Raw genomic sequence first — 15,120 nt, 5'->3', positions numbered from 1 at the left:
GTAAAACTGGGAAGTTTATTTATTTATTTTTTAATGTAGAAAATGTGTTGTGCAAAAGGAAAGAGTTATTTAGTGGGTAGCTACAAAACTAGATTCTCAGCCTGACTGCTACAAGCCCATTTTATGGCCAAGGTACTGGATTGGGTGACCTGTCAATCTTTTTTGAGCACAATTACTTCATCTTGATAAGAAGCAAAGAAAAAGATCTCAGAAGCCCTTAGATTAGATATTTTATTCCTTTTTCTTTATCTCATTCTTTTGTTTTCCTTTTCCTCCCTCCTCCCTCTCCTATTTTTTTTTTTTTTTCTTTTCTACCTGGAGCCCCCACTTTTTCCTTTTTTTCATTTCTTCCATGATTTCTTCTTTTCTTTTCCTGGCAGAAAGGAAGTCCCTCAGTGAGGTTTCATGTTAGTGGTTGTTCTGTGATAGACTTTGGGAAACTAAAAGGTCACAGCAGAGGTTGTGTTCAGATGTGGAAAAGGCCACAAGAGCCACTGCTCAGTGTCTTGTTTCTGGAAAAGAGCAGCGTCCAGGAGGCCTGCTTAGCCCGGGGCTGCAGCCCGAGATGGGAGTGGCCTTCCTCGGAGGCCGTCACAGAGGTGGAAGCCACTGGTTTATTTTGTGAGCCTTCCTACGTGAGAACCCCCAAATTGTGCTAATTATGCCGATACAGGAAGGAGATTGTGAAGGGAAAATAAGCAAACTGAATCTACTTTCTTTGGGAGAGAACTGGAATAATTTTTTAAGGTCTGAAAACAAAACATGTTTCTTGAAGACATGCAAGAATTATCTGGCACAATTTCGTGCAGTTCATGTGTGGACTGTAAGGCTTCTGGATGCAAAGTGAGCACTGCCTGCCTTCGTAGAACAGGACAGACAGATCGCTAAAAAGTTACACTTCCCCGGATGAAATGAAACAAATGGTTCTCCTCCTCCCCGGGACAGCACGGCAGACTCTGGAAGGCATTCGTGTGTGCATTAATTACATCACTCTGATGGCAGTGCAGAGCCATGAAAAGACAAAAGGGCTTTTAACCACTCTGTGCTTTAGAACGGAACCATACCATGTGTACTCACATCTGACCTACGTTAGAGAGAAAGGCACAATGCAGATACATACGACTCACAAAAGAAGACGGAAACCCCACCCTGCCTCATACATAGTCTATTTTGAGTCAAATGAGATGATCCATATGCTGAAAAAATGTTTTAATAGTAGGGAATAACATTTTGAGGCCCTAGAAGATGGGGTAGAAAATCCTGGTTTTTTCCGTAGTCCCCCCCCCACCCCATTTTTTTTTTAAAAGAAAGGTGGGGGAGGGTAGAAAGAAGTAAAGTAGGGACAGAGCAGCATTGCCAGCAGCATTGCCAAAATCAGGACACTCAGTCAACTTTGAACTTCAGATAAACAATGAGTAATATTCTTAGTGTTAAGTATGTGTCCCAAATATTGCGTGGGACATACTTGCACTAAATAGCATGTATGCATTATATGTGTGTACACATATGTATGGAGTGTAAATGTGTATTCTAAAATAAAAGGTTTTTTTTTTAAGTCACCATTTAATATTCATATTTAACTGGGCTCTTGGAATTCTTTCCACCACTAAATTTGGGAATGATGGGAGAGAGACAGGAACTCCATTTACAAAGTGCATGGATGTCGAGATTCTCTTTTTTTATTTTATAACAAAACCTAACAAGCATTTGCATACACCTACCGGTTCCATAAGAAGTTACAATAAAGGGATACCTAGGTGGCTCAGTTGGCTGAGTGTCTGCCTTCAGCTCGGTCACGATCTCAGGGTCCTGGGATCAGGTCCTGTGTCAGGCTCCCTACTCAGTGGGGAGTGTGCTTCTCCCTCTCTTGCTGCCCTCCTCCCTGTTGGCGCACTCGTGCTCTCTCTCTCTCTCTCTCTCTCTCCCCCTCTGTCTCTCTGACAGATAAGCAAAACCTTTAAAAAAAGTGAAAAGGCTGATAAACTTAATTACATGGAAATAAAAAACTTAAAAAAAAAGAAGTTACAATAAATATTACTATGAAAGCATTGGAAAATGTTTAGGTTTTTAAGATACAATGCTAGACTGAGTCTAGTTCTTTTAGCTGGGATAATTACTTCAGCTCTTAACTTCAGTTTAAATATGGTAACCTTTCTCTTTGCATTCATTGATTTGATTGGGTAGCATGATATACCAAATGAGGTAAGCATCTAAAAATGACAAAGATGGTATATTCAGCACTGGTGAACTGTAAGTTCTCTAAAGGTATTAAAAACAAAAGATCCACAGAGAAATAAATTGATCTTTGCTTATCTTCCCACAGTTTCCATTTTCTTAACTACTTAGTATGAATATAATCGTTTAAATATAATGAGAGAAGTATTAAAAAATTTTCTAAAGACTACTGAATATCTGAATTTAATGCTAATAATGGTAGATTACTGTGATGACTAAATATTTTGAAGCTATTTGGGTTTGTAAAATACTTTCTAATGGTCATAATTTATTTAATTGAAGTCTAGCACTGAATACAATCTCCAAATACGTATTACATATATGTTTTGTGTTCACTTTCCATGGAAACAGAATTAGAGTTTTCTGAATAACTTTTCATTTGTAGTTTGCAAGACATATCAAGAAATCCGAAGGCCAGAAAATCCCTAAAGTTGAGCTGCAAATATCAATATATGGCGTAAAAATTCTGGAACCGAAAACAAAGGTGAGTCTTCCTTTGAGTGCCAGCAGCACTCTGATCTGCCATTAACCGAGGTTATGTTCCCATTTCCGTAAGTAAGATCGGTTACCAACTGGACCTGGCTAGTTGTCAGTTAATGACAACCTAAGATCCCGTAGAATTTTTAGGAGAAAAACAGCTTTTGGGAGTGCTTCCAAAGTGGCCTGTTTTGGGGATAGAAGTGTATTTAATAGCGTTTGGTCTCGTTTTCAGGAATTTTTCTTCGTGTGCCGTGGAGGAGATGGGTGGAGGGTGGTTCCCTGAGTGTGCGAGGAGACAAAGCTGTGGTGTCTGTTGAAGCGTTGGGGACTGCCCCTCGTGTCTGTTGAAGCGTTGGGGACCGCCTCTCGTTACCCGTAGACGTAATCGGTGCATGTTAGTTTGCGAGGGCCGCCGTGATGACAACACCACAGACATGGTCGCTCAAAGAAACAGAAACTTATTTTCTCAGTCCTGGAGGCTGGAAATCTTAAGACAACAAGGGCAGTGGTGTCCGTCTCCTCTGAGGCCTCTCTCCTCGGCCGGCCGACGGCTGCCCTCTTGCTCGCCTCTTCACACGGTCGTCTGTGCACACACACCCCTGGTGTGTCTGTGTCTGGCCAGTTTCCTTTTCTTATTAGGACACCAGTCACATTGGACAAGGGACCATCCTAGTGAGCTCACTTTAATGCAGTCACCGCTTTCAAGCCTTATCTTCAAATACAGTCACATTCTGAGGTATGGGATTGGTGATAAGGCTTCCGTGTATGAATTTTGGGGGAACATAATTCACCCCATAAGACATCGTGAACTTGAAGTTCTTGTATCTAAGAGCCTTTTCCCCTACAAATCCAATGAAAAAAAATTTTAAGTATAACCCATTCTGGTTTCACATTTATTAATATGGATTTGTTATGGACTTCATTGTTTTTACCCAAAATACCTATGTTGAAGGCCTAAGCCCCAGTGTGACTCCTTGGTGCTAGAGCTTTTAAGGTAATTATGGTTAAATGCGGTCTTAATGAGGCCTTCATCTACCAGAACTGGTGGGGTCCTGATAAAGAAAGAGACATCAGGGATGTGCAAACACAGAGGAGAAGCCATGTGAGGACGCAGTGAGAAGGTGACCGTTGGCAACACGGAAATACGGCTAACGCGGAGCATAGAGAGAAAGAACTTCGTTAGTGTTTACACTTGACAGTTAATAATGAGAGATCCCTGGAAGAGCAATAAATATAAAGACTTAATTCTATAAAATGACCAATGTTAATATGTGGGGTGGGTGTGTGTGTGTGTGTGTGTGTGTGCGTGAGAAGGAGCAGAGAGGTGGATCACGGGAATGCAAACGCAGCTCAGTGTCATCAGCTGGTGATTCTGAAGTCCCGGTAACAAGTCCCCCCTAATAGTGAGTTGTGCATTGACAGCTGTCAACCGTATCACTCTGTTCTCTAAACTTGGACTGTCAGATGTAACTTCCTCCCCCATCCTAAATCTCATTTATCAAACATCAGTGCAGTGGGATTCAACTCAGTATGATTAACCGATTGAGTTTTGAGCATTATATTTTGCCTAACTCAAATCACTGACACAAAAGCTTTCCCTCCCTGTCCCCAGGTCTCAATTTCCTAGACTTAATAGCTAATTATTAAGAGACCCAATTGAATTTTTCCCTTAAAACATGTAAGTTTTCCCAAGCTTTTGATAGGGGAAAAAAAAATCTCTTTTTTCATCCCTACCAAATCAAAGCAATCTTGGAGTTTTAAAATCTTGGAAATATCTTATAAATTCAATAATACTGCATTTGAAAAGAGAGCAACTGACTCTTTACCCATATATTACATACGAACATAGAGTATCTGAACTCTTCATCCATACATAGAACGTACCATTTTTTGGATCCACTAAAAGAAAATAACCTAAAAAAGGTTTTACCAGCTCCGCTGAGCATCAGGACCCCTAGGAGATTCCTAGGAGTCCTGATTGCTAGAATCCACTCAGGACTTTCAGGTTCAGAATCTGCTGAAAAGACTTCACATCCATATCATAAATAACAAACCCAGCACCACCCCATGTAACTCTGATACAGCCTGTTCTCAGACACGAGTTTAGGAAGTGCTGTTTGGGGAGACCTACATGAATCAGAACAAGGGCTGCCGTTCTTTCCGCTTTGGTTTATTTTTTTTAGTTGTAGTGAAAAAAATTAAAAAATTTATTTTTTATAATAAATATAAATATATATATATTTATATATATATTTATTTTATATTTATGTAAATATAAATAAATAAATTTATTTATATTGAAATGTACATGTATGAGGTAGGAGTTAAAAATTTTTTATTACTCTAACATGGACTTCATAGAAAATAGACTATTTTTCTATGCCATGTGGTTGAATGAAGAGAGAAGAGAAAAGCCATCTCTGTTGGCTCCAGTCTCTCTCTGTGTGTTTTCTTCTTTTCTCGCTGATCCTTCAAACGAAGATCACGCAGTGGTGGAAAGAGGTGGTGTAAGTGAAATGGGGATTTCCTTATTCTTTGTTCCGACTCCAATAAAATATGGTCAGTGTTAAAGTGTAATTGTGTTTTCACTATGCTTGACTGTGTTCCCAAGTCTGTCCGGTCTCATCAAAAATTAGGGCTACATTTAAAATTCACAAAGATTTATCACAGTAACAAAAAATTCACAACAATAATAAAATTATAAGTTTTAGCTTCCTAGTCTTCTTTTGTAGGAAGATAGCTCTGTCAATGTAAACAAAAATTAAGATGATTCCCGACGGGCATTACCACAGACTTTCTGTGACCATACTGGGTGGTAAGTGAACAGGGCCCATGGACGCTTTACCACCAGCCTATGTGAATGGTGTGTTTCCATGTTACTTGTTTCTCCTACAAGTGAAAAAAAAAAATCAGTCATTTTTCTATGTTGCACAGTGATGATATTTCCTCTATATTACCGTTAACATGACTACACTATTTTCAAACTGGCGTACGCCTCCCGTCAGTATTGGGAAGCTGCAGGGTGGCTCAGTATTGTTTGGTTGACAGTATGAACACTAAAATAAAAGATAGGTCAGCAAAAAAAGACGGGCCAATCAGAAAAAGTATAGAAGGACAGTCTCAGACAGGTATGGCCATTGTCCATCTTAGCACTAACCCCAAGAAAGGGAAGATGTCCTCATCAGACCGCGGTAAGTTGAGCCCCTCTTTTTGGCATTGTTCGTTCCTGCTGTTGAAATGGACGCACCAGGCTGTCCAGTGATGACAGAAATGTTACATTCGTATGGTGTGCGTCCTCATTCTAGTTTTCATGCTTGCCTTTAACGACTTACCATTTGGTTTGTATGCAGGGAAAAAATACAGTGCTATAAATAAATTCTCTTAACATCTGTTTCTATATCTTATTTACTCATTTTCAGTCTGATGAGCAGTAATGAGAATCAGAGTGAAAGATCAGATCTCATCAAACGGACGTATCAAACCCTGAACTTGGACAGATGTTAGAATGTATATATTATATGTCTGTACTATATATGTATAATATATATGTGCATATATGAAAAATAGAAAACTGTAACCGTATATATATTTCTGATTAGTAGGGTTGATTCGGTAATTAAGATGCTTGATATGTAGACCTTCCTCATAAGGACATGCAAAATACGATTTAATGTGAAAACTAAGGTTGAAATGGTGGTGGGTTTCATAGGAAATCATGTGCAGAAGAATTTATGTTTTAAACTGTAATGTTAGTGAGGAGAAGTAAGGTAAAATGAAAACATTCTGGTAAAAAAGAGGTCTGCTAATTCTGTAATCTTGTGGAAGTATCTTAATTCTCGGGGCCTCAGTGTTCTTCTAAGTGAAAATTTCAGAGTTTAAAGTAGTCTCTCACGGTCCCTTGCAATCAGAAAGTGCGCGCACCTCTGACCCTTCCATATCCTGCTTGTGTTTCTCTAAGTCCCGCTGAGATCCACTGGAGTTTAGTCTGAATCAGGAGGCCCGTCTCCTGCAGGTATTTGTTTAAGTTTGGGTGTATGTGATTATAAACCAAACTTCGACAGATGATTGTTACACTTTTAAAGTCATGAGTTGTATGTTATGAACACAAGCTGGTATTTCAGAAAGTGGGCAAAAATCTCAACTGTTTATTTCCGTTTGTGTTTGCAGGAAGTCCAGCACAATTGCCAGCTTCATAGAATATCATTTTGTGCAGATGACAAAACTGACAAGAGGATATTCACTTTCATATGCAAAGATTCTGAGTCAAATAAACATTTGTGCTATGTATTTGACAGCGAAAAGTGTGTAAGTATGCCAGATGTTTTAGGGTGGTTTATTCTGTTTTACAAGCCAGGAATTGTCTTGTTTCCGGCATTAGTAAAGTATTTGGAAATGAATAAGGTCTGCAAATACTTAACTACACTAATAGATTCATCCTGTCATGAGAATGTGCTTCAGGGTTTCATCCCTAACTGAATTCTCATGTTCATGGGCGCAAGCTTACATGCAAATTTCTTTCCGTAGAACGTCATGCCTGCTTATGATATGCATTTATTTCTTTTATCATCATGTATTTGTAATTTTAATCGCAACTATGACTTAGCAGTAGGCACATGATGCAAAGAGTAATGGTGAGCAGAGTGTTTTTTTTTTTCTAGAATACGATGGATATGATAAAAGTAAATATTTTAAACTCCAGGAAGTAAAATCTGTATGGCTCCTTTAAAAAATCTCCAATACTTTGAAAAGCTGGTTCTTGATTTTCATTATTCAGAAAACTTAATATAATGAAAGGTAATAGAATTGTATGTGCATGAATGTTGCCTGCATGCATGTGTGTTAACTTGCAAATGTAACCTCCAGTTCTCAGCAAGTAAGATCAGTTAGGGAATCCTAAAGTTAAGCCCTGTAATAGTGCTTTTAATCATCTGGAATCTTTAGAAAACCATACATCTTGATTATAATAAGCATAAGCTAATGTTAATCATAATCTAGTCTGACGTCCTGTTATAAAACATAAGATACGAATTCCAAACACACATTGCAGTCATTAATGACTTAATGAAGGAGGAGCATCTAACCTCAGCAACATCACTGGCTTAGGCGAAGGAACTTAATTCACTTCTTTGCTTATTTTTCTGCTATCAAAAATAGCAAAGAATTAATATTATTATCGCTCTTACGTGATTTATTCCTCTGGTTCCAGTATCTGGTTCCAGCTTCTTCTTCTTCTTCTTCTTCTTCTTTTTTTTTTTTTAATAAAGATTTATTTATTTATGTTAGAGAGAGAGAGTGCATGAGCTGGGGGTGGGAGGGGGAGGGAGCAGAAAGAGAAGGAGAGGGAGAGAAGAGACTCTGCAGTGAGCATGGAGACTGACACGGGGCTTGATCTCACCACCCTGAGATCCTGACCTGAACCAAAACCAGGAGTTGGACCCTTCACTGACTGAGCCAGCCAGGTGCCCCAGTATGTGAGCTTCTTGAAAGCAAATACGTTTTTATTTGTCCATGCAGCTCCTGCATTACGTGGACAAAAGATACTCAATGAATTTTTCCTTCTAGAAAAAGGACCATATAGAAAAATTTACAAAAGGTAGAGTTAGTTATTATATGTATCTTTTAAGCTATAATGCTCTAAAAATGCAAACTAATGTGCTAAGCTCTTGGCATCATAGTACTTTTTTGAGGATTTGATGATTATGAAACATCTCATCAGAAAAATATGCTCACCCATTTGACAATATTATAGGTACAGTAAGGCATTGATTTGTTTGTTTATTGTTTTAAGGTTTTTATTTATTTGAGAGAGAGTGAGTGAACAAGAGAGCAGGAGTAGGGGAGGGGCAGAAGGAGAGGGGGAAGCAGACTCCCCACTGAGCAGGAAGCCCGGATGCAGGGCTCTATCCCAGGACCCTGGGATCATGACCTGAGCTGAAGGCAGATGCGTAACTGACTGAACCACCCAGGTGCCCCCATAAGGCATTTTATATAAAGTTCAAGTTGTTTTTGAAATTTATCGTATTGAGTGAGTGGGTTATATTTGATATTCCAAGTGTTTCTTTACCATGATCATTTGCAGATGTTTTTCTCTCTGTGGTTGAGAAGATGAAAGTTGATATTTGTAGAATATCTTCTATGTGTAAGATATAATAACCTTTTACCACTTATACCAGGCAGTAAACTCAGTTGTCCTTTCTTGCTTTACACATAGAAATAAATAGCCTTGGGGTCCTTTCAAATACTCATAATTAGAATTCATTATAAATGTTAGCCTTCTTACAGTTGTGTGTCACGTGTTTTTATTTGATCTCCATCCAAATTTATTGGATTATTTAAAACATAAGCTTGCCAGAGTAACTGCATAGTTAGATTATTTCAAAAGTATAAACTCTGTTTCACCCTAATCATAATTGTTTATATTTGATTTCAAGAATTTAAATTCCTTGACCCATTATTCTCTTTGGATATAACATACTAACTTTTTTTTTGTTGAGTGTTGAAGATAATTTCTTGGAGCCTAAAGCAGTGGCTCATAACTATTAGTGTATATAATATTCATAAAGAGGGCTCTTCAGTTTTCACTTCCAAAAATAAGTTCATATTGATTGAGGCTTGATCTTAGGAAATCTGTATTTAGCAAGTTCACCAAGTGATTCTGCTACAGGTAGATGGAATTTTGGGCTTTGAAAAGAGGTCCAAGTTACTTCTTCAGCTATAAGTGTGCATGACTTTTGTGAGCTCAAAGAGGCTATGTTTCCTGAAAATTTCATTTCATCTCAAGGTTTTATTTGCTCTAATTATAATAATGACTACATTTATAAAATTGATTTGATATGTATGTTGAACTTTTGACGTGCCATCCTCTTTAATTCTCATTTTAACTAGCTAATCATGGAAGATTAAAACAGGAAAATAAATAATGGCCCAATTGACAAAACTCTTTCCTCTTTACAAAACCAAGGCCAGAGAAGTTGAGTGAGTTTAGCAATTTACAAAGCTGGGTACTAACAGAGTCAGGATTAAGATGTAAGATCTTAGATTACCATTGTAATGTTGGTTTCCATCATGCTGTATTACTTTTGTAATTGTGACTGGTTCCAGAGCCCATCCACTCATATTGGGGCCTTCATCTTATCTACTCATTGTATCTTTTTTAGTTCTTCTGTGAAATTGTTGAATGTTTGAAAGATAGATAAAAACCAATCAGAGTATGTCACAAGACTGAAATTCACTACGTTGTAAAGTTTCATGTTGTATTCATGAGCTCCCTCCCTCCATGGTTGACAGTGAGGATCACATGGGGAACTAGAGTATCCAGTCCTGCCAAGAAGTAATGAAGAGAAGCCAAATGTGGAAGCTGAACCTCTGCCCTACCAGGCAGTAATGAGATAGTGATCTCCATTCCCATTCTCCTACTGGAATGGTATCTAAGTAAGCCACTAAAATACAAAGCTTAAATAATTTCTAGAGTCTTATAATATCAAAAATATCCAAGACTTGGTTAAAAGTCACTCATATCATTTCAAGAAACAGGAATATGTTAAACTAAATGAAAAAAAGATGACCAGTAGATTCCAACACTGAGATGAGAGAGATATTAGAATTACTAAAGATTTTTTTTTTAAAGATATTTTTTATTTATTTGACAGAGAGAGAGAGAGGTGTCACAAGTAGGCAGAGAGGCAGGCAGGGAGAGAGGGGGAAGCAGGCTCCCTGCCGAGCAGAGAGCCTGATGTGGGGCTTGATCCCAGGACCCTGGGATCATGACCTGAGCCAAAGGCGGAGGCTTTAACCCACTGAGCCACCCAGGTGCCCCGAGAATTACTAAAGATTTTTAAACAACCATCATAAAAATGTTTTAAATAAATAATTACAAGCACTCTTGAGACACATTAAAAAGTACAGAATTTTATCAAAAAAATAGAAAATCTAAACAAAGAAATAAAATACGCAAAAAAAAAAAACAACAACCCAATAGGAGTATTAGAACTGAAAAACTACAATAACCAACTGAAAAACTCAGTATCTGGGCTCAGTGGCAGAATGGAGAGGACAGAGGAAAGAATTAGTGACCTGGAAAGAGGAAAAAATGTCCAATTTAAACAACACAGAGATAATAGGCATATGCATGTGTGCGGGTGCGCGCGCACGCACACACACACACACACACACACATAATATAAAAAGAAAACAGGACTTCAGGGATCTCTTAGTCTGTAACAATATGGGTAACATTTATGTGTCATCAGAGTCCTGGAAAGAAAGAAGAAAAAGAAGACAGCCTTGAAGAAGCACTTGAAGAAATAATAGCTACAAAGTTCCAAATTTTGATAAAAGGCAGAAACCTATAGATTCAAGAAATTGAGTGGACTCCAAATAGGATAAACCCAAAGAATTCCATGCCAAGATGTATCACAGTTAAACTTCTGAAAACTAAAGACAAAGAAAAATCTTGAAGACATAGGACATAATCAAGTCCTATAGCAGAAAATTAATCTTAAATACAGTTTATTTCTCATTAGAAACCATGAAGGCAAGAAGGAAATAGCACAATATATTTTGAGTGTTGGGATGGGGTGGGGGGGAAGAACTGTCCAGAATCCTATATCCAGAAAAAATACATACTTCAGGAATTAAGGAGAAATTGAAAAATTATCGGATGAGAGAAAACTAAGATAATTTGAGTCACTAGACCTATCCCAAATGAATGGCTAAAGGAAGTTCTCTAAACAGAAAGGAAACAATAAAAGAAGGAACCTTGGAACATGAGGAAAGAAAAGAACAGGCTAAGCAACCATGTGGGTAAATCTTTACTTTTCTAAGTTATTATTGAAAAAAGAAAATACCAACAGCATTTTTCACAGAACTAGAATTTTCCAACAGTCTTAAAATTTGTTTGGAATCACAAAAGACCCTGAGTACCCAAAGCAACTTTGAAAAAGAAAAGCAAAACTGGAGATATCATGATTCTGAACTTCAAGTCATATCACAAAGCTATAGTGATTGTAACAGCACGGAACTGGCACAAAAATAGATTAGTGGAACAGAATAGAAAACCTAGAACTGAGGTGAGAATTATATTTTAAACTAATCTTTGACAAAGCAGGAAAGAATATCCAGTGAGAAAAAGACTCTTCAACAAATGGAATGGGGAAACTGGACAACAGCATGCAGAAACAAAATTGGATCACTTTCTTAGACCATACAGAAATGTACAAAATGCATGAAAGACCTAAATGTGATGAAACCATCAAAATCCTAGAGGAGAATACAGATTGTAACCTTTGACTTGGGCTATACCAGCTTGTTTCTAGGTATGTCTCTTGAGGCAAGGGAAACAAAAGCAAAAATAAACTATTGGGACTTCATCAAAACAATGCACAGCAAAGGAAGCAATCTACAAAACTAAAAGGCAACCTACAGAATGGGAGAAGACATTTGCAAATGACATAACTGATAAAGGGTTAATATCCAAAATATTTTAAAGACCTTATACAACTCAACATCCAAAAAATGAATAATCCAACTAAAACATGGGCAGAACGCATGAATAGATGTTTTTCCAAAGAAGGAATCCAGATGGCCAATAGACATATGAAGAGATGCTCAGCATCCTTTCCCCCAGGGATGAATGAGGGAAATACAAATCAAAACTGCAGTGAGATATCACCTCACACCTGTCTGAATGACTAAAATCAACAACACAAGAAAGAAGTGTTGGCAAGGTTGAAGAGAAAGGGGAACCTTCTTGCACTGTCAGTGGGAATACAAACTGATGCAGCAACTGTGGAAAGCAGTATGGAGATTCCTCAAAAAAATTAAAAATAGAACTATCCTATGATCCAGCAATTGTACTACTAGATATTTACCCAAAGAATACAAAAATACTAATTCAGAGGGTTACATGCACCCTGATGTTTGTAGCAGCCTTATCTACAATAGCCAAACTATGGAAATAGCCCGTGTCCACTGACTGATGAATGGATAAAGAAGAAATGGTATATGTATGTGTGTGTGTGTGTGTGTGTGTGTGTGTGTGTGTGTGTGTGTATGAATGTATATGAATATTACACAGCCATAAAAAAGAATGAAATCTTGCCATTTGCAATGACATGGATGGAGCTACAGATTATTATGCTAAGCAAAATAAGTCAGTCAGAAAAAAAGAAGAAAACACATGATTTCACTCATATGTGGAATTTAAGAAACAAAATAAATGAGCAAAGGGGAGAAGAGAGAGAGGCAAACCAAAAACAGACTCTTAAACTAAGGACAGCTAATTGATAGTTACCAGAGGGTAAGGGGAGTCAGGTTAAAAAAAAACAAAAACAAAAAAACTTTCTGATGTGATTCTAAACATACATATATATGAAATATGTAAGGTGATCATATTATAAATAGGACAGTTGAAGGAACATAAAACTTTTTTCTGCATCTCACTTGAACTGGAGAAATGACAACACTAGTAGACTGTGATAAGTTATATAAATATAATATGCATCCTAGAGCAATCATTTAAAAAACTATACAATGACATACATTTAAAATGCTATAGGTAAATCAAATTTTATTATAAAAATATTTCAAAAACTTGCAACAATATAGTAAAAAGAAAATAGAGAAAGAAACAGGTGGAGAGCCTGGGTAGCTCAGTCATTAAGTGTCTGCCTTTGGCTCAGGTCATGATCCTAGGGTCCGTCCTGGGATCGAGCCCCGCATCGAGCTCCTTGCTCAGCAGGAAGCCTGCTTCTTCCTCTCCCACTCCCCCGCCTGTATTCCCTCTCTCGCTGTGTGTCTCTCTGTCAAATAAATAAATAAATAAGAAAAAAAAGAAAACAGGCAACAGGAAAGAAAAATTTAAATGGCAAACTTAAGCTTTAATGTATCAAAAATCACATTAAATATAAATGGTCTAAATAAAAGAGATGGTCAGAGTGGATTAAAAAAACCTTATCCAGACTTACATTTTCTATAAGAAATTTTTTGCAACTATAGTGATACTGATGATACAGGAAGATTGAAAAGAAGAAAGACTAGAAAATATATATTATACAAACATAATTAAAGCAAAAGTATAGTAACATCAGATAAAATAGACTTCAAAATGAAATTACCAGGGACAGAGAGGGCATTATATAAAGAAATAAGGATCATACCACCAAAAGAGCCATCTAAACATGTATAACCAAACAAAAAGCTATAAAGAAAGTGAAGTAAAAACTGATAGTTCTGAAAAGAAACACAGGAAAAATAGAAAATACACAATTATAGTTGAAGAATCTCTTTCCAAAATTGATAGAGCAACTAGACAGGAAATGATCAAGAATATAAAATTCAAAAGATTCCACCCCCAAACTACTAGAACTCATACAGCAATTTAGTAATGTGGTAGGATACAAAATCAATGTACAGAAATCAGTTGCTTTCTTATACACTAACAATGAAAATACAGAAAGGGAAATTAGAGAATCAATTCCATTTACTATAGCACCAAGAACCATAAGACACCTGGGAATAAACCTAACCAAAGAGGTAAAAGATCTGTGCTCAAGGAACTACAGAACACTCATGAAAGAAATTGAAGACACAAAAAGATGGAAAAGCATTCCATGCTCTTGGATCAGAAGAATAAACATTGTTAAAATGTCTATACTGCCTAGAGCCATCTATACTTTCAATGCCGTCCTGATCAAAATTCCACCAACATTTTTCAAAGAGCTGGAACAAACAATCCTAAAATTTGTATGGAATGAGAGTAGACCCTGAATTGCTAAGGAAATGTTGAAAAAGAAAAACAAAACTGGGGGCATCATGTTGCCTGATTTCAAGCTTTACTACAAAGCTGTGATCACCAAGACAGCATGGTACTGGCACAAAATAGACCAGTGGAACAGAGCAGAGAGCCCAGATACGGACCTGCAACTCTATGGTCAACTAATCTTCAACCAAGCAAGAAAAGATATTCAGTGGAAAAAAGACAGTCTCTTCAATAAATGGTGCTGGGAAAATTGGACAGCTGTGTGTATAAGAATGAAACTCGACCATTCTCTTACACCATACACAAAGATAAATTCGAAATGGATAAAAGATCTCAACATGAGGCAGGAATCTATCAAAATCCTAGAGGATAAAATAGGCAGTAGCCTCTTCGACATCGGCCATGGCAAGTTCTTTCCAGACATGTCTCCAAAGGCAAAGAAAACAAAAGTGAAAGTGAACTTTTGGGACTTCATCAAGATCAAAAGCTTCTGCACAACAAAGGAAATAGTCAACAAAATGAAGAGGCAACCCACAGAACGGGAGAAGATATTTGCAAATGACCCTATAGACAAAGGGCTGATATCCAAGATCTATAAAGAATTCCTCAAACTCAACACACACAAAACAGATAATCACGTCAAAAAA

General features: G+C 37.3%; 1 protein-coding gene across 1 annotated transcript in view; it reads left to right on the top strand.

Annotated features, from left to right (window-relative positions):
* GULP1 (GULP PTB domain containing engulfment adaptor 1) overlaps positions 1 to 15,120 on the top strand; it is a 257,041-nt gene that overhangs the window by 207,347 nt on the left and 34,574 nt on the right. The window contains exons 7-8 of the mRNA XM_080798218.1: positions 2,621 to 2,719; positions 6,883 to 7,020. Coding sequence (XP_080654344.1) covers positions 2,621 to 2,719; positions 6,883 to 7,020 — 237 coding nt within the window. The remainder of the gene's footprint in view (positions 1 to 2,620; positions 2,720 to 6,882; positions 7,021 to 15,120) is intronic.

Source organism: Martes martes (assembly GCF_963455335.1).
Source record: "Martes martes genome assembly, chromosome: 3".
NCBI classification, from domain to species: Eukaryota; Metazoa; Chordata; class Mammalia; order Carnivora; family Mustelidae; genus Martes; species Martes martes.
This window is presented reverse-complemented; position numbering and strand designations above follow the sequence as displayed.